The sequence below is a fragment of the Rattus norvegicus genome, chromosome 19, assembly GCF_036323735.1.
Source record: "Rattus norvegicus strain BN/NHsdMcwi chromosome 19, GRCr8, whole genome shotgun sequence".
Classification (NCBI taxonomy): domain Eukaryota; kingdom Metazoa; phylum Chordata; class Mammalia; order Rodentia; family Muridae; genus Rattus; species Rattus norvegicus.
Window position 1 is genome coordinate 70,986,874 of NC_086037.1, and position 20,545 is coordinate 71,007,418.

A 20,545-nucleotide genomic window follows, 5' to 3' on the forward strand; every position below is an offset into this window, starting at 1 on the left:
ATGGCCAGAAGATAAATGTGGTTATAAATTCCAGCTTCAGCCTTGAGCCTGGCCACAGAAAGACTATAATTATCATGGATATTTTTCCATTATTTTATTACAAATACTTGAGTATATATGAGTATCAAGTATTTAAGGTTTCCCCCTCTCTTATTTATGCGGGAGTCTTTGCCAACACTGTGGCCATCATAGTGTCGATCCATGAGAGGTGAGATGAATGTTCAATTCAACATAGCTCAGTAGCCCATGTCAGTTCAAATTTCCAGTCTGATCTTGAGTAGTTTAGACACTTTTAAGCACATCACAGTTTTGTGGAAAAGAATTCAAGTGATAATTAACTCAATACCATGTACACAAAAAAAGCTTAAGACATGACTGCATCAAAATTCTTTGTGAAATATACATGACATTGTCTATAAAGATAAGTTCTATAGATTGAGAAAAAGAAGTTCATGATAAGGGTCTTAGGGAGGCTCTCTGGTGTGGGATAGCACAATTTGTGGTACAGATAGCACAAATGTCACCAGGCTATTAATTACCTCTGTCCCAAGCATTCTGGGCAGAAAATAGATTTTACATCTCTCCCTTTGAAGAGCCAACTCTTCATGTTTAACATTCCTTGTTTTCCTGGTGCTTATCTGTGAACACAAGAATCTCTGTGCCTCCTGTACATATTCCCTTGTTGAGTAGTATGATCATTTGATTTCATTTCATGTCATTCGTCCTTGATAACATTAACTATCAGCTAGAGTCACCTGAGAAGGGAGTCTTGATGAAGAATCTAGAGTCTAGATCAGATTGGTCCGTGAGTATGTCTATGATGAATTGATGAATTGTCTTTGTTGTTGTTTGATGCAGGAGGTCCCAGCCCACTGTGGACAGCACCATTCCCTAGGCATGTGGGTCTGGTCTATAAAAGAAACCTAGCTAAGCTTGAACCTGAGCAAGCTACTAAGTATCATTCTTTCATTGTTTCTACTTGAGTTCCTGCCTTGACTCCTCTCAGTGATGGATCATGACCTGGCAGTGTAAACCAAATAAACCCTTTCTTCACCTACATTGCCTTTGCTTAGAGTGTTTATCACTGCAACAGGAGGAAAGGAAAACTGTATCCAAGTTGTTTAACTATTTAAATTACAGGCTATTAAAGAGAATAAGCATCCTTTGGGGTCTTCTCTTGAAGAAAAGAAGTAGTGAGTGCCTTTCTGATGGTACACAAGACAGATGTTTCCAGCTGAGTAGAAACATGACTGTGTTTATTTATAAGTTAGGCATGGCAAAAGAAATGCATATAGACCCCAGTTGGCAACAGGTGTACTCCCAACCCTTATTTTTATTTGTCAACTTGGGCGATGTTTTAACGGAAACTGAGATGTTAGTGAGGCTCGTGTAACCAGAGGAAGGTGTGAGTAGGTCTTCCAAAGGGCTGAACTTGGCGGACGGTTCTCCAGTCTGCTGGCTTTTGACTTTACAGAGCATCAGCTTTGCAGATTCCGGGCTTGTTAACATCTGTAACAGCATGAGCCAAATCCTTATAAGTGGATCTCTTTGTATTTATGTATGCATGTGAATGTGTGTGTGTGTGTGTGTGTGTGTGTGTGTGTGTGTGTGTGTGTGTTAATTGCCTCTGTCTCTCTGGAGAACTCTAATATTAGCATCTTCTGTAAACTGTTTTAAAGTTTATCTTATTATCTTGGTTATGATCTGAAAAACCAAAGCCTTAATGAAGGCATGTGGTAACTGTCAAGCAATCAAATATGACGTGTGCCTTTGACAGGATGAATTGTTCACTTAGACTGTATCTTCACGACCAAACAGTCCTTATTGGGTAAAAGCCAGAGATTCTGCGAGAAAAAAAAAGATAAAAACGACTGCCCATTGATTTCTCCTGTCTCCTAACAATTATCCAAGAAAAAGAAAAGAAAAAGGAGAAAAACTAAATTGATTTTACTTCAGCTTAATCAACCACATCTTACCCGGGATTTGCATCAAATGAACGCTGGCTGTTTTCCAGAATCAAAGCTGTGTTTCGGAGTCTAAACGTCACTTAAAAGAGACTAGAATTTTCTGTGGGACCAGCAATAGGATTCAGTTGCTGAAATAACTTCCAGCCAGGCTGGCACTGAAGAGAACAGAATGTACTTAGGTATATATAATAAATATGTGTACACATATTTAGGCATATACTCATAGTGTGGTGTGTGTGTGTGTGCATATGTGTAGGCATGCATTGTGTGTGTGATACATATATATGTAGGTAACATTGCACATATGTGTGCACATATAGTGTGTGTATAATATACATAATATTATATAATATTGCACATAGATAATAAGGACAATATACATACAGTGTGTGTGTGTGTGTGTGTGTGTGTGTAGTTATGGTTGATCATCATTATCAAGTTCATTAGATTAAGACATATAAAAATACCTAGAGCATTTTGAACCAAACCATTGTGTGTCTCTGTCAAGGAGTGAAGAAATGTGTCCAGGTGATCCCTAGGCCATAGTTGCTTCCCCTTCCACTAGCAACTGGGGACTTCAAGACCAACCCCCTGGAAAGAGACAAAGAGCCCTGTTGCAGGAAACTGTGTCAGGGGTGGGAACATGAATAGACAGGGCCTAGGTGTGCACATTGCCTCTGCTTCCCCGGCACTGGAAAATTTTTTTTTTTTTTTTTGGTTCTTTTTTTCGGAGCTGGGGACCGAACCCAGGGCCTTGCGCTTCCTAGGTAAGCGCTCTACCACTGAGCTAAATCCCCAGCCCCTGGAAAATTTAAAATTAGGGCAACTGCCCCAAACTTACTCACAGTCGCTGCAATTATAATTCGGTGATGATATGTGAGGGAGTAGGGAGTGAGTGAGGATTGAGTAAGGGAGGTGGGCTAGTGCCCCTCCCTGCAAGAGCAAGAGCCTCCTGCCACATCTGCAGGATACGCAGCAGCTGCGCCAGTCTGCTTGGCTTTCTAGCAGTTAATGGGCTGGGGAAAGACAGCATCTACTACGCATTTGCCCCTACAGTGGTGGGCGGAATGTCTCCAGAGAATTCGGGAAAACATCCCAAATGATTTGTGTGCCGAGAGGCTTTGAAGAGACAAGTGGAAAGCTGTATCGAGTCATAGAAGAAGAGTTGGAATCAGTCTTAAGAGACTGGCTGTCACCACCTTCTCTTAAGAGGACAGAGAAGCTGATGGATGGTTGAGTGAGTCACCACCAGCACCACCAGGCTTACTGTCCCTGTGTGGAAAATGGACGCCATGATGACACAACTCTAGACATCCATGGCAACGGCTATAGAGGCCAATAGGGTCTCTCATCTTGGCTTACTACCGAGGACCTCAGGCGACAGACTACCCTGATCACAGTAAGTCTGTTTTCTTTCCAGAAAGTAAGCTCATGGGTGAGGCTCTGTGGGTCATCCGTGTTGGACTAACAGAGTCATGTTTGAACAGAGTCGATGCTCAAGAAATTTCTGATATTTAACTGGAATAAGAATAGGTTTTCACGGGTGAGGGTCACAGGTGTGATGCTCAGCTTTCAGTTGCTGGTGGGAAACTACCCAAGGTCATCAACTCGTAGGAAAAGATTTACTTTGGCTCATAATCTCTCTGGTTCTAGTCCATGGTCGCTTGGTCTCGATGCCTTGGGGGCTGTGGTAAACCTGCACGTCAAAGCTGGGAATATGGGACAGCGAAGCTACTCATCTTAATGCAGCCAGGAAGGAGGGAGGAAAAGAAAAATGGCGATGATGAAGAGAAGAGGGGACAAGAGGAGGAAGGAGAGGGGCCAGGGCTCCAAACCCCCTTCAATGACACTCTCTCAGGGACTTTCCTTCTTTCCTCTCTTCTTGTCCCCTCCTTCCTTTCTCCTACTTTGCCTCATCTCCTAAAGAGCATACCCTCCCATCAGCACTGTAGATGGGCAACCAAGCCTTTAACACTTACACTTGGGGGATTAAAGTTCAAACGGTGGGATTGTGGAAATGGATCAGCCAGTAAAGCACTTGCCACACCAACATGAGGAGACGCCGCGCTTCAGTCCCTGGCATGCACATAACAGTGAAGTGTAGCAGAACGCACCTTAACCCCAGAGGTGGGAAGGCAGAGGAAGGAGAATCCCTGGGGGGTTTGCTGGCTTACAAGTCTAGCTGAACCCAGGTTCAATGAGAAACCAGTCTCAAACATGAGTGGGTGGGAAGGATCGATGTTGCCCTGTGCCCTCCATGAGTCCTCCAGTCCCTGTGTGCACATGCACACAGACATACATAAAAAAGTTTCCCAATTGGGATGGAGAGAAGGTTCAGGAGTTCAGAACGGATTCTGGTTTTAGAGGAGCTGAGCTCAGTTCCTAGCGCTCGTGACAAGAGACACAGCACTGCTAAAGCTGATGTCCTCTTTTGTCCTCTGAAGACACCACACTCATGTATACGTATGACCCCAGTGCTGGGGTTACAGGTCTGAAAGTGACCACACTTGTGTCCGTGTGTCTGATGGGGATTTGAACTTGGGTCTTCATGGTAACACGACAACTCCTTTTATCGATTGGGCCACCTCTCCATCCAAGAATGTGTATCTTTAAACCAGAACCGTGGCTCTCTTTCGTGTTTAATTTGCAGCGCGGATGCACACAAACACATAGTTGAAAAAATAAAGTAACTTTGAAATATCTCAAACCATAGCCGAAGGAACTCTCATGGACACCCGACGTCCACAACAAGATTCAAAGTCAAGACACTGCGTTTGTGCCTTCACACGCGCCAGCTTCCACTGCAAGGTATTTCTGTTCCTAGGAGCAGCATTTCAGAGGCGTTAAAGGGCAAGTTATGACCCATCAGACACACCTACATCCCCTGCAGCCAGAGGGCCCTGAAGAACATGCAGCCTGAGCCAGCAGGGCCTGGAATTACTCCAATCCCAAAGCTCACAGGACCTGACCTCAGAGAGTGAAACTGTTCAAACAGCCCATGATGGAGGAGGTTGTTGCTCCCCAGAAGTTGCCAGATTAAAAAAGCCCAAGTTGGGGGCTGGAGGGATGGCTCAGTGGTTGGGAGCATCGACTGCTTTTCCTGAGGTCCTGAGTTCAGGTCCCAGCAACCACATGGTGGCTCACAACCATCTGTAATGGGATCTGATGCCCTCTTCTGGTGTGTCTGAAGGCAGCTACAATATACTAATATACAATAAAATAAAATCTTAAAAAAAATAAAAAATAAATAAAAAAGCCCAAGCATAAATCTCCAGCAGGCCTGGGGCAGAAGGCTGGGGTGGGATGTTTGACTGTCCCCTGGAGGCCGTAGACCAGCTTAGCTTCCACTTTCATTCCTACTGATTTTCCCCTTCACACTGTAATGCTCTCCCTCAATGAATCTGTGGGAGACCTATTGGAAAAAAAAGAGACAAAGGTTCGGAAGGAAAGGGATTTGCCTGCCTTGAGGGATATACTGAGAGCTGGAGTTTTGAATCATCCATCAACAGCAAAGGCTTCTGGGAAGCCTCGCAGACCCTCTTGGCTATTTAAACAGTTTTCTCAGAGAGTTTACTGTAGAGGCTGCTCACCAGAGAAGGCAGGACTGACTATGCAAATCTATGTGGGGAAAAAATTGAATTGAATTGTTAGGGATTTTAAATGGGCTCCTAGGCAGGCAGAAGGTGAGGTGAGGTGCAAAGACAGCCTGCACTGGCCCGTGGGTCTTGTGTTTGAAATTGGTTTCTTGCCTCCAGCTGACTGCTTCAGGGGAAAACTGGCATTGATTGACAGGGGTCAGGAATTTTGATATATTCTAGGTGGCAACAGGAGACCTCCTGGGATGGGCAGCCAAAAGTGAAAATTTTGCAATCCAGACACGGCACATACTTGGGTAGTCTATAGCATTGGTAATGACAGGAAGGTCAAGTGTGCAGTAAGTGTGAACACTGCAGGCACACTTGTGTAAGGGGGTGTTTGCATCTCTGGCCTGTGGAAGCTGGGGGAGCGTGTCAGCTCTTCTTATTTCCCACTTTATTCTCTTGAGATAGGGTCTCTCCTGGAAACTGGAACTAAGCTGGCCACAGGTAAGCACCAACGATCCTCCCGTCTCTGTCCCACCCCTCCTCCCCCAGTGCTGGGGTTATACCTGGTATTTATATGAATGCTGGGGATTTGAACTTGGGACTTTATGGTAGCATAGCAACTCTTCTTATCTACTTGCGACATCTCCCCAGCCAAGAACTGGTGCTTTCAAACCAGGACCATGACTTTTATTTATGTTTAATCTGCAGCAAAGAAGGAATCCCTCTGGATTCTTTCAGAGCTCTGAGCTTCATTTATACACCTGCATTTTCTTCTAAGATCTTTTATTGGCCTATTGTCTCAGTTAGGGTTTTACTGCTGTGAACAGACACCAGGACCAAGGCAACTCTTGTAAGGACAACATTCAATTGGGGCTGGCTTCCAGGTTCAGAGGTTCAGTCCATTATCATTAAGGTGGGAACATGGCAGTGTCCAGGCAGACTTGGATGAGGAACTGAGAGTTCTACATCTTTATCTGAAGGCACACAGAATACTGGCTTCCAGGCAGCTAGGATGAACGCTTTAAAGCCCACATCCACAGTGACACACCCACTCCAACAAGGCCACACCCACTCCAGCAAGGCCACACCCACTCCAGCAAGGCCACACCTACTCCAGCAAGGCCACACCCACTCCAACAAGGCCACACCCACTCCAACAAGGCCACACCTCCAAAGAGTGCCACTCCCTGGGCCAAATGTATTCTAAACCTCCACATAAACATATACATATACATAAAGTTGAGTTTTGAAGAGGTAATTTTTTTCAAATATATTGTGTACTTAGACTATGCTCACTACCCTCCCTCTTGGAATCAGTTGGCCTTCCTATTAAGGGGACCCAGATGTGCAGTGTTTATGCCTAGGTTAGGGCATACAAGAAAGATTTGATAGCTTTTGACAAATAGTTCTGTGACATCCCTGCTGTCCAGTGAAGAAGTACACATTTTATCACCAGAATATGCTGGCCTCTTCCTCAAAGCAAAAAGCTCCAAGCCCAGACTCTCCCAGGGACTTGTCAGTTTTCAGCGTTCTGATCTCTTAAATTCAGACACGACTGCCTAAAGCAATCTTCAGCAGAAAGGACAGGTTAGCTAGTTCCTGACACACACTCAAACTATAACATTACAGCAGGGGGGGCCAGATCACAGCAGCAGATTGGCCAGTAATAAGCAGACGCTGCTGGTCCCCAGCAATGCTGAAACTCTGTGGAGTTACCTTTGGAATGGTTCATTATTCTTTAGCCAAGTCCTGACTCAACTCTACAGGGAGAAACTGCTGTCCAGGGCTCCCCAGGGCCCTTGATGCTGTCCTTTGCAAGGTCAACCTTTTCCACTGCCCTCCTTGGCTATGGATGGAGTCAATGTTGGAGGCTCTCCCTAAGGCCTATAAAACTTCTCAAGCTGTTTCCTGCTCTCAAACAAGCTCCAGTGATGTCTGACAGCCAAGAGTTTCCTTAGTTAAGCTCTTTTGAATGTTTCTTTTGGAACGTCATCTGCTAGCTTCCAGTGGGTTCTATGTGCCGTTAACTATGAAGCAAGATCTTTCTTGTGTGACTTCATGTCTACCCCTCCCCTTGTTTGTTTCCTTGTCCACAAATTGCCCCCTCCCGCCCCCTTTTAAAGGGAGCTGCTGTGAGGCTGGTGGAGCTAAAGGCCCATATCCAGAGAAAGCTGGCTGTTTGTTTTCTTGCCATCCCATCCTGTGTCTTTGGATCTAGGAGCAATCCCACAAGATGGAGCGCTGCATCTATTTCTTGTTTCCATCTTCCTTTGAGTTCGTTTTGTGCTTATAATAGGATTAAGGCATATAGTAAAGTGTCATGCATTCTCTTTCTCTATTTTTCGTGAGTGTGTGTGTGCGTGTGTGTGTGTGTGAATGCACATGCAAGGTACAGGCCAGAGAGCATCCTCCAGTATCTTTCCTAACATGCCTCCACTGTCTTTTTCAGGCAGGGTCTCTCCATTTTGCAGCTGGCCAAGGAAGCTGGACTGGCTGACTGTTGTGTACCTGGGATCTCTTTGTCTCCACCTTCCTAGGTCTGGACTTACAACCACCATGTTTAGCTTTTCTTTCTTTTAAAATGGGCTCTGTTCATTGAACTCAGGGCAAATGTTTTAGTGACTGGGCTGTTGTTCCAGCCCACGCTCGACATTCCTGTTGCTAGGGTCAGAGTCTGATCGCAGCTGAAGATGCTGATTGTGGCTGGTCTAATCAAATATTGGCACGGTCTGAATACATCCTTCATTCCCAGTGCCTATTGCTCAGTGTCAGAAACTCACAGCATTCTCCACCATTATTGGTTAATCCATCAATACAGCACCCTAGTGCTTGAGTGCTATATGAATTAGTTGGAAAAGAAACAAAAGACCTGGTCCATAAAGGAGGCCATCACTCAGTAGAAGAGGAACAAAATGTATCCAGTGTGAGCATCTATCCATCCATTCACCCCTCTGACATCCACCTACCCATCCAGGTGTGAATGTATCAATTTGTCAACCATCAGCCCATTCACCTATCCACTAAACCCGCAAAACTCCCTTAAGGCTATCAGGATGCTTTTGCTTCAGAATTGAAACACAGTATCTAACATTGAGGGTCTTTTTTGGGGGAACAATAGAAAACAACATTTGAAGTCACGACTGACCTAGGAACATAGAGCATTTTGTGCATTTTGTGCATTTTGTGCTGTGCATAAACGCTAGGAAAGCTGAAGTGAGAATCCTAAAGAGATGAGCTGCCAGGAAGTTAGAAGTCTGTTCCTGCCAACTTTTAAGGTGAATCCAGCTGAGCCTAGAAGTAGAAACTGATAGAACAACAGCAACAATGACAACAACAAAAGTCTGACTCTGTAAGACCTGTCCCTTCCACCCGGTACAGTGTCCCTTCCACCTTGCACAGCTCATTGTTAAAATAGGTTCATTCTTGTTGTTTTTCCCTTTGCTCATTTATTGAAGAAATGTTTTTCTGAACAGTGCCTACCCAGGCATTATGATAGATATGAGGGTCACGAAGAAGGCAAAGCAATCTTGGCCTCATAGAATTTTTAGCCAAGTGGAGGAGACGGACATTAATCAAATAAGCCTGTAAATTAATATGTCATAAAACCCCAACAGGGACTGTAAAGGCCACTGTACAGGATGAGAGCCCTGTGTTGGAAGGAACTAGTTCACTCCATCAGGGTCAGACAAAGCCTCCTGGAAGGAGAGACGGAGGGAGGGAGAGACAGAGAGAGGGAGGGGGAGAGAGGGAGGGAGAGAAGGAAAGGACAGAAGGAGTGAGTGAGTGAGGGAGGGAGGGAGGGAGAGAGGCACAGAGGGAGTGAGTGAGTGGAGGGAGGGAAGGAGGGAGGGAGAGAGGGAGGGAAGGACAGAGGGAGTGAGGGAGGGAGGGAAAGAGTCAGAGTAGATGTGAGATGGGTGAGGGTAACAGAGGAGATAGAGGTCTTAGTTGTGCACAGTTTCTAGGCAAAGATGGCAGGGCATTCAACATTCTGTTTTGGAGGCTGCAGTCCATGGACTCTGAAAGGCAGAGGGGATGGAGGGATGGAGACAGCATGAAAGGTGGAGGGTGGGCAGGTGTGTGGGGCAAGAAGGAGGTAAGAAGGGACCTGCATAGACTCTTGGAAGTGAAGATGTTGGCCGAATCACCCCTCCCCCCCTTTCCTTCCCCCCACTCCCTTTGCTCCTTTCCCCCACCCACCCCCACCTCTGCTGCTTTCCAATGTAACCATGAACTTCATTGTCTGTTCACTTTCCACTTGTTGTGAGAAAATACTCTGACAAAGGCGACTTTAGAGGAAACGGCTCATGTTCAAGTGTGTAAGCCCATGGAGGAAGTGAGGTCGAGGAGGCAGGGTTTTGAAGCATCTGGTCACGTGACATACATAATCAGAAAGCAGAGAGCAAATGAGCGGTGGTGCTTAGCTCCTTTTCTCCAGTCTTGGCAGCTCAGGGTCCCGGCTAGGGAATATCACCACTCTCAGTGGGCAGGTCTAATCCAGACCACCCATCCCCCACAGACGTGTCTGGGGTCCCTTCTCCCAGGTCACTAGATTTTGTGAGGTTAACAATGAACTCTCCAAACACATTCCAACCGCTCTATCTTTCTTCTCTAATGACTTCCACACTCTATCCACCCCTCCTCTTCCTCCTCCATGACTTGCCCCACCCTCCACATTCTCTCTGTGTCCCCTTTTGCTTTCTTCTGCACCTACAGGCAAATTCTGCGTTTTCAGCGTTATTCTGGTTCCTAACCTAAGAAAGCATCTCTGACACCTTTGATACCGGGCTCCTTGCCTCCCAGGTGAGGGTTGAGGTGTGGTCCGTTGCTATGTACTGTGATGCTAAATTCTGTATCCCAGGGTCCAGTTGCCTCAGGAAGGGCAAATTCGCATGCACGCCAGCTTTTGCCGTGTAAACCTTGTTCCTTAATTTAGACTATTGGTTGAATAAAGATGTCTGTAGTCTGTAGCTGGGCAGAAGAGAGGTAGGTGAGGTTTTGATTCCCAGGCTTGGGGTCTGAGGAGAGACAGCAAGGAGACAAGGAAGAAGTCGTCCTGGGGTAGGCTGATCATAAGCACATAGATGTGAGGGCTGGCCTGTTGGAATGGGAGCAGCCCAGGCAGAACATGGCAAGTGATAGCTTGGTTTTATTGACAGGGAAGTAGACAAATCAGCACAGAGGATTGATACCTGCCTACCTCTAGTCATGCGAGGCTTATTATAAATATGAAGGTTTTGTGTCTTTTATTTGGAAACCAAAGAATCGAAGGTGTGGTAGAAAACACCAAATAGTATTTACTGCAACAGGTGACAACTTGGAAATACACCCCTCAGATTCTAGGATCTGTGCAAGGATCAAGGCCCACATGAGTCAGTGGCAAGTCTTCATTTCCATGTTTATTGTTCTGCAGGCTCAATGAGGGGAGAAAAAACATTTGTCTCATTCGTGTTTCCAGTCTCCTTCCCAGACCCCAGCACATGCCCTGTCCTCAGTAAATGTTTACTTAGTTCGATTTTAAAATGGATATCTATCTAAATATTCTGAATATTTCAGGGGCGCCTGGATATTTTCAGAAAAACAAATCATACTCATGCTAGAAAAATAAAATCACATCCCAATAAACGGATGTTTTAAAACTTTGTGAGTTCAAGTTTTATTTGCTGGTAGGAAGGATAGCTATAGAGTATTGAAGTGATGGCTCCAACAGCCAATGGTACTTGCTGCTTTTGTAGAGGGGCCTAGGTTATGTACCCAGAGCCCACATGGCAACTGACAAGGACCTGGGGCCTTCTTCTGACCTTCCCCGGCACTGCGTTCATGTAGGCAAACACATGTACAAAATTACAATAAATAAGCCTTGTTTTTCAAAGGCTGTAGAAACCTATAATCTATGCAGATGATCCTCCCTGTTAGGGAATGGCATTGATTAGGCTGACTCACAAAACTGTACTCTCTCAGAGGAGTGTAATCATTGAGGCCTATTATGAGTAGAAAACGTTCAACTCCTGACCTCCTTCGGGTAATGACTATAATTGTTTCTGACACCGGATGCTTCTGGAATATCTGGCTGTCACTGTCTTGGTCCCCACACTGAAGTCACTAAAAGATGAACCGAGTGCCAAGGAACCCAGATGGGGCTGCCACCTGGTCCTTTCCATTACTGACCCAGAAACCCAAGGGAAGGGCAGAGTCTTGAGACAAGAATATGCATTCATGATGCTCAAAGACACCTTGGTTGTTCACAGTGCATTCAATTTGAATTTTGTTTCTTTCGTTTGATTTTGTATTTATGCTTTTAGGAGTCCTGTAAACAGTACTGTGTTTTTGTTTCAAATTCTGATTGTCTACTGTAGGCATATAGGAAAGTGGTTAAGTTTTGTACGTTACTCATGAACCTTTCGGCCTTTAAAAAAACTAGTATTACTTCTTGTAACTGTGGCAAAATACTACCAACTCATGGAAGAAGGGTTCATTTTGGATACAGTTTAAATACATACCATTGGGTTGAAAAAGTCTTGGAGGAAGGAGTCTGAGGGAGTCTGAGACAGCTGGTCATGCAGTATCCACAGTCAGGAAGCACCTGGTCACATGGCATTCACAGACCGGAAGCATCTTGTCACGTGGTATCTACAGACAGGAAGCAACTGATCCTGTGGCATCCACCTTCGGGAAACAGAGAAAGATGAATGCATTTGTGCAGTTCATTTTCTCCTTCTCGTTCAGCCCAGGACCCAGCCAAAGACCCATGGAGTGATACTGCCTGTATCTGAAAACTCCCTCATAGACATGCCCGAAGGTTTGTTTCCATGGTAATTCTAACATCAAACTGACAATCAAGATCGACATGACAATTATTAATTATTTTGTGGTCAACTCTGAGACTCTCTACATCGGCATGGCTGTCATCTGCAAAGACAACTTCATTTTTCTTTTATTTCTAACTAAATAGCAGCCCTCGTCTTCCCTTTCTTGTGCAGTTTGTCTAGGAGTCCAGGTAACATGCTGAGTAGGTAGCCCTAGATTGCCTCCCAGCCGGAAACCTGGAGTTTCTTACCTGTTTGTAGCAAGTTTCAGCAAATTCTTTTTATTTAGCAAGTTTTAGAAGTGAGTTCCATTCTATTTCTAGTTCACTGAGGAACAATATATCTTTTCCTAAAGCAATGCGTAAAGTAGAGCTTGCAATGTTATCTCTTGGGGGAAATGTATCTCACACTCAAAAAAAAAAAAATGTAATAGAATCTAGCTGTAACTTGTAGTAGCCATCCAAGACGTGATATGACTGTCTTTTCCCCTATACATCTCTGTATTTTTTGAATTTGCACTCAGTGAAGAAGAGTGGTGGTGGTGGTGGTGGTGGTGGTGGTGGGGCTAGGATGGCTTAGGAACAAGACATGAAAACTGATTGGAAGCTAGGTAAAAGGACAGTCTCTGCAGAGGGTACTGAAGCAGTAGTGCCCTTTTCCTTGCGCTTGTGAGCTGAGGACCAGACTTGATTCGGCAGTTGCCCCCTATTCTAAATAAGCCACTCTGGGTGCGCTGTGAAATGCCAGGTTACTTTGCTTTTTGCTTTCATAGTAGCACCGTTCTTTGGGGTGGCGCGCGTGTGCGTTTGTGTTTGGGGTGGGTGTTGGGGGAGAGACCAAGAGACTCACGTGTCAAAACCAGAACGCCAGGACCGTGACAGGTCCCGCGCCCTAAGGTTGCAGAGCTCGCAGAGCCTGGCATACACGGGGCGGTGAGGATCTGAACGCGCGCCCCCGCCTGGTCCACGCGCGTCGAGGCCGCCACAGCCTCTCGTCCCGGTGGCTCCGGAGCGCACTGCCGGGCGCGCTCTCCGGAGCTTGGGCGTCCGCGACTGGCGTCCTAGGGCGCCAGCGGTGGCAGGCGAGGGGCGCGGCGTTGCTCTGCCACCCGCTCCCAGCAGCGGGCGCGGGCGTCCTACGGGCGTCCGGACCTTCGCCACAGCTGCGGGGAGCTCGGGCCGCGGCTCCCCGGGCTCCAGCCTGGGCGCCCCAGGCCACTCGCTGCCGCCGCCCATGGGGATCCGAGAGTTTCCCGGCGGCGCGCCCAGGGCCAAGAGCATTGCTGTGTGAGTAGCGTTGCAGGCGCGGGAGGGCAGCGGGCAGGTGGCCCCCCCGGGCATCCGAGACCCTGCATATCCTGCACTGATGCGCTCCTGGTGGGAGGGAGGGACAGAGGGGCGATCGGCTGTGTGCGGCGAAGCCGGAGAAGTTTCAGCAGCATTTCGGGCCACTCACCCTTGCTCACATTGCCCAAGGCGCCCAGGGCAGGGCGCGGGACCCGACGCCGAGGTTCCTGGGAGCAGGGTACATGGCAAGCAACGCGAGGGGAGCAGCCATGGGTCTTCACCAGTCCTCACTGACATCTCCTCCTCTCTGCCCTTGACTCACCCCGCCTTCCCGCGGCCTCAGTGGCATGAGGAGGTCACCGGACGTCAGCCCGCGGAGACTGTCCGACATCAGCCCTCAGCTCCGGCAGCTCAAGTACTTGGTGGTGGACGAGGCGATCAAGGAGGATCTGAAATGGTCGCGTTCTGTGGAGGACCTCACCAGCGGACCGGTGGGACTCACGTCCATCGAGGAGCGAATCCTGCGCATCACAGGCTACTATGGCTACCAGCCCTGGGCGACCAGCTACAAAAGTAAGACCCCCTACGTAATTCCCTTGCCCACTGGTGGTCTCCACGCCGGAGACACAACTGCTAGGAAAGTGCACAGGGAGGATCCACTGAACCCTCTCTCCTACATACAGATAGGCAACTTTGATGAAGAGACCTGCCTGGAGGCACTTGCGGGGGTGGGGTGGGGTGGGGGAGCGGGCGCGGGGATGTGGGGACTTTCTGTTACATTCTTTCTGACACCTCTCTGACTCCTCTCTGACCTGTGTCTACTTTTGAGTGATTCCGAGGGCTCGCCTGTTGTGGCCATCCGTGAGAACTGCTTCAGAGAACTGGTCTGTGTGGGTTTCTGATTGCATCCTGGTGCAATTAGTTCAGGAGAACTCAACCCTTGGGCCTGGATTTTAATTGTGTCTCTCTAGAGAAATGGTGACGATTCGTTGGACCTAGCTCTCTGTCTCTTTGCTTTAGGATCGTATGGGTCCTAAGAGAAAGGATTTTGTTCAGCTCTTTCTAGATATTCGAGTTTCTGGAAGATGAGTGCTTGGGGCCAGGTCGGGGTACCTCAGTCGGACTTCACCCTGAGCCTCAGCTGATGACCTTGGCTGCAGTGGTGAGGCATGAAGACATTTCCTGTATAGGCAGGACTGATTTGGTGACATCTATCTTGTCTTCTTTGGAAGATAGAGATTCACCAATACAAAGTCAAGATATTCTTTGAGATAGTACCAGGGTCCCGTGTTATGCCTCCGTAGTTAGACACTGGGAAAAGATTGCAGTTCACTCCCTCGGTGGGTCTGAGAAGGAAGCATGACTCATTCATTTGTAAGAAAGTCTAGACCAACAGCTTGGTAATTCCGAAAGATTTTTTTTTTTAACCTTTCGTTGCTCGGAGTTACAGCATAACGTATTGGTTTTCCCTTAAGGGAAGACATTAGACGTTTGTTTGGTAATTTAATAGTATTCACCAGTAAGAGTCTGTCTTTTTTACATGAATTATTCTTAACACCTTCAAGCCCAAGCACCTGGCTTTGGGCTTGTCTGTTTTGTTATTTGCAGTAAAGGGCACGGTATTTGATTTCAGTGGCCTGACCTGAGATTAAAGGTCTGTGACGATCATCGGTAACTCAGAACAAAGCTTTCTTGGTGCATCTATATCCTCTCCACCACCCCGTCTTTGGTTCTGCCACATGGTTTGGCTTCCCATTGCAAAGGGAAGTCGTCACTGAAAACCTCTCAGCAAGGATTGGAACCTTTCAGAACCCAGCCTTCCCTAGGGTGTGGAGGGGATCCTCAGTTTTCCTGCTTTCAGAACTTCAGTTAGACAATAGATATTCCACGATTCGTGTCTCCATTCTCTGCATCTATAACTAAGACAATGCTGTAAATTACAGGCTCCTGGAAGTCATCGCTCAGCTCCTGAAGTCATGATAAGGTTTATTTTTATGGTTCTCTTTGTGTCTGGCTCTATGGCCTTGTGCTGAGGTTTGCGATTTTGGGGAGCTAGTGAGCAGCTTTTGGGCATGGTGATTGTCTCCAAACATACTTTATAATAAGACGTAAGAAGGGTCACGTGGAACATAAGTCACCGTGACACCAAAAATATCATTAAACACCGTCTTCCCAAGGCGTCTCTGAAGGAATAACTAAGAGAAGCCAAGGGTACAATGGTTCTTGCCCCCTATAAACGAACTCCTCACTCCATCCATTTATTCTCTCCTTGTGAGGGTTCTTTCTTCTTCCAAGGTATTTCCTCGCTGCTAAAATGCTTTAGGTGACAAGTGACATTTTGATGAATTAATTGGCTTTAAGTTTAAATTTAGAGGCTCTGATGTTTTATTCATGCAGCAGAAGAGGGGTTAGGGCCAGAGCTCTGCTGTTCACCATTTCTACCCAGCTCCAAAAATAATAACAGAGGCATAGCCGTCTGGGCCACCAGGTCGTTGCTTAGTTTGTTGCCTAATACATGAACTCAACCAACTAGAAGAGTCAGTGATCACAAGGTAAAGTGTGCGTGTGTGTGCATGTATGTGGGGTATGTGTGGTGTGTATGCTTATGTGTGTGCATGTATGTGCATGTATGTGGTGTGTGTGCATGTATGTGAGGTATGTGTGGTGTGTGTGCTTACGTGTGTGCATGTATGTGGGGTATGTGTGGTGTGTGTGCTTATGTGTGTGCATGTATGTGGGGTATGTGTGGTGTGTGTGCTTATGTGTGTGCATGTATGTGGGGTATGTGTGGTGTGTGTGTGCTTATGTGTGTGCATGTATGTGGGGTATATGTGGTGTTGTGTGCTTATGTGTGCTTATGTATGTGGTGTGTGTGTGTGTGTGTGTGTGTGTGTGTGCATGTATGTGTATACCTGTGGGCACAAGCCAGAGGTGTCATTCTTCAAGTAATGTCCACTTGTTTTTTTTGTTGTTGTTGGGTTTGTTTTGTTTTGTTTTGTTTTGTTTTTGAGACAGGGTCTTTTTCTCTCTCTCACACCCACATACACAAACCTAGAAATTGAGTAGGCTAGGCTGACTAGCCAGCAAATCCCAGCAAAGTCCCTGTTTCCACCTCTCCAGTGCTAGGATCTCAGACAGGTGACATCATATCCTGCCTTTTTATGTGGGTTCTGGGGATTGAACTCAGGCTCCAGTGCTTCCAAGAGAAACACTTTACCAGCTGAGCTCCTAACACAGACTTCTTGATTCAGAGCTTTCATTTAACCCTAAGCCTTTGGGCCGTGGCATTGTTGATGTTTTCTAGATATTCTTTGTTGTGTGGGGGCTGCGCAGTGTTGAGCAATATCCCTGGCCTCTGCTCATTGGATGGCAGAAGATTACCATTCCTCCCCCAGTTAGCAACCAGAATATTTCTAGGCACTGCCAGACGTCCTCTGTGGGGTGAGCCTTCGGTTCAGAACTACTTAGTTACTGGAGCCCTAAAGCTTGCATACCATGCAGGCCATGGGCAAGGAGCAGCCATGCCTTCTGAGTTCCGTTCTTCTCCCCTGTCATCTTGGATCATTACTTGGGGTTTTGTGTTGGGGCAACACTTAATAAGCAGCCTTCTAAAGACTCCAGAGAGTCAGATCTGCTTTACTCGTGATTCATCTACTTGCCCTAAGTTGATGATAGTTTGTAGTGAGTACTTCAGTGTCTCTTAACAACATCCTTGCCTCCCTCCCTCAGGCCAGAGCTGGGGGGGGGGATGAGGAACTGGTATGCCTTCAGCCATTTCACTTTGCTTCCTTCCCCGAAGTAGACATGGATCGTGGGAGAGAGGTTAGATAGGAAGAAGGGGCCCACAGTTGGAAGGCCCCGTGTTGATGTGGACAGACAGTTTGCATCACAGCGTGGTTGCGAACGGGTAGCCTTTCTGCCCAGGGAAAGAGCACATCTTGAGATTCCCTCCTGGTACTTCCTCACTTAGCAGGCACTTTGGGGAGACTCATCCCGTGACAGGACGCAGAGCCAGGTAATGGAAGACAGGGCTCTAGCATGGGTGCCTCTTTATCCAGAAGCAGCAATGACACAGCTTGCCTTAAGCCAACAGCTACAGTCAGGCCAGTGCAGGAGCAGCTAAGAGCTAATGCCTACACCAGGCAGGGACATTTCGCTTTGTCACGGGTTCCCCTAATGGCTTCTGAATGGTGCACTCTCAAACACTTTCCTAATAGAAACACTTTTTAGGAATAGCTTTGTGGAGAACAAGCTCACGCTTCACTGTGCAGAAGTCTCTTCTGGGTCTCCTCACAAAGTGCCTGCCCTGAAATGCTCCAAAGAGGGTTGATCTGGCTTTTATATACATTCATTGATACGGCACAGTGCTTGCATGTTGAGATAAAAATGATTTGATTTTAGAATATGCCGATGGGTGTAGTTTTGAGTCATTCATGGGGTGGAAGGCAAGCTAGTCTCCACAGGCTACCCCTCTCTAGCTCCCTCCTGCTAGCTATGAGCATTGTGCACACAGGGGATGAGGATGGAGATTTTCTGTTTGAACCTTATGATATGTAGGGTTCGGGAGGACATCTGTTAAGAGGACACTGTTGTTTCTGGGTTCTCTAGGGCCAAGCATTGTGGTGGCTCTGTATGTGAGTAGAGGGCATATGGGAAGACAGTCTTCTTGATTGCTGTTATGCTGTTCCTGGAAAGACGTGGATAAATGTTTATTCACCCAGATATGGAGCCAGTGACAGGCTAAAGTAGCCATACTGCTGAAGTCCAACTTAGCAAACCAGTGGCTTTATTGAAAATTCTCAAAGGAGTGTGCATCCCCAGAGCTCTCTGCAGAATTTGCAGGCAGGTCAACAGGTCAGAGACTCTCTTCCATGCCCTGGGTTAGCCTCAGTCTCCTCAGCCACCCCCCTCTATTTCTATAAGGTTGAGGGAGAGAGGCTTTGTAGCATCTGCTCAATTTGAGGGACTTCCTGAGACTTATGAGTTGCTCACTTCTTGGGTCTTAAGAAACTTCCTTCCAGATTTCCTGCATTCCGTAAGCTCCCTTTCAGAACTTCTCTAGTCTCAAGGAGCTTCCCTCCAAGATGGAATGCTTCAAGTCAAGAAGTAGCTACTTGACACTATTTCAGACTGATGTGTGTGCAGAGGCTGCCGGCAGAGCTCCCTGAAGAATGAGATGTACAGTATGGTTGAGGTCACTAGAGCACAGCTTCTGTGTGGTCTGACCCTTCAGAATAACACCAATGAGGTTGGCAACTCAAGACTGACACACTCTGAGGGACTGAAAATTGGTTTGTCATATTTGTTCTAGAATGGAACTGATGATGTAGAGTATAGAGGTAGAAGACCTAGAGTTGGTGGCAAGTCTGGGATTGTTAGCATTTTCTGATATGTCAGTACCTTGGTCAATGTTCTATTGCTGTGAAGGGACACTGTGACCATGTAGCTCTGATAAAGGAAAGCATTTAATTGGGGCTTGCTTACAGGTTCATAGGTTTAGTCCAATCATATCATTGCGGGAAGCATGGCGGCACACAGGGGCAGACATGGTGTTGGAGAAGGAGCTCAGAGTTCTACATCTAGATCAGCAGGCAGCAGGAAGAAAAAGACACTGTGTCTGGCTTGAGCCTTTGAAAGCCCAGAGTCCACCCATAGTGACACACCTCCCCCAACAAGGCCACAACTCCTAATCCCTGTCAAGTAGCACCAGTCCCTGATGCCCAAACAGTCAAATCTGTGAGCCTATGTGGGTCATTCCTTGTCAAACCACCACAGTCAGAGAGTAAATTTGGTTCTCTAGTAGCTAGCTACCTGCGAAGGTGTATTTGAGTTTTGAAAATTAAACGTAGAACCCAAGGCTAGGGAGAAGGCTCAGCCAGCTCAGCGCTTGCAGAGCAAGCATGAGAACCTCATTGGAGTCTCCAGCACCCATGTAAAAAGCCAGTCGTGATAACACACGTCTGTAATCTCAGCACTGGTGAGGCAGAGGCAGGAGGATCCCTGGGGTGCGCTGGCCAGTTTACTCTAGTGGTGACCTCCAGCTCAATGAGAGATACTGTCTTTAAAACAAGGCAGAAGATTCTCTAGAAAGACAGAACTTACACAATGAATTTACATAGGTAGAGGAAGGGGATTTGTTAAAATGGTTGCCTACCAATGGAAGGTCCAAGAATCCGGTAGTTGTTCAGTCCGTGAGGCTGGATGTCTCAGCTGGTCTTCAGTGCATTCCAGAGTCCTGAGGCAATCAACTCTAGTCCCAGTGAAGGAATGGACTTGCCCTGCCAGGGCAAGCAGGCAGAGAGCAAGCCCTCCTTCCTCCAAGCCGTTCATTCATATAGGCTGCCAGCAGGAAGTGTGGCCCAGATGAAAGGTGTATTATTCCCGTGTCAAAAATCCAGATTAAACGTTGTATCTTCCCACTTCAAATGATTTAATTTAGAAGAAAATAAAATCCCTCACAGGTGTACCCAGCCACATGGGTTTTAGTCAATTCCAGACATAGTTGACAACCAAGAATAGGCATCACAGGATGATTACGGAAGACAGCCAAGTGAAACGCTGGCCTCCACATACGCATGTGTGAAGACACAGGCAGACATGCATGCACACACACAGACACAGACACACACACACACACAGACACACAGACACACAGACACACACACACACACACACACACACAGACACACAGACACACAGACACACAGACACACACACACACACACACACACACACACACACGTCTTTCCAGTAAGTTCCACACTTTTCAGCTCCTTCAGTTGGTAGGTAACCAGGCATCACCAAGTCTTCCAATGCAGTGAGGGGCTCACTCTCATCTCTACAGAAATAACCCCTACTCCCTGCCCCCACCCCAGCTTTCCCATGGTCTCCCTGTTTGGGAA

General features: G+C 46.9%; 1 protein-coding gene across 3 annotated transcripts in view; it reads left to right on the plus strand.

Annotated features, from left to right (window-relative positions):
* The first annotated feature begins 13,270 nt into the window (after positions 1-13,270).
* The window catches only part of Slc35f3 (solute carrier family 35, member F3), a 270,686-nt gene continuing 263,411 nt past the window's right edge, over positions 13,271-20,545 (plus strand). The window contains exons 1-2 of one of the 3 annotated variants that reach the window (XM_017601462.3): positions 13,271-13,643; positions 13,987-14,216. In XM_017601462.3, the coding sequence (XP_017456951.1) occupies positions 13,591-13,643; positions 13,987-14,216 (283 nt within the window). In that variant the 5' untranslated portion in view covers positions 13,271-13,590. Of the gene's footprint in view, positions 13,644-13,666; positions 14,217-20,545 lie in introns of those variants that run through there. The other 2 variants (XM_063278874.1, XM_063278873.1) reach the window with 2 other exon arrangements.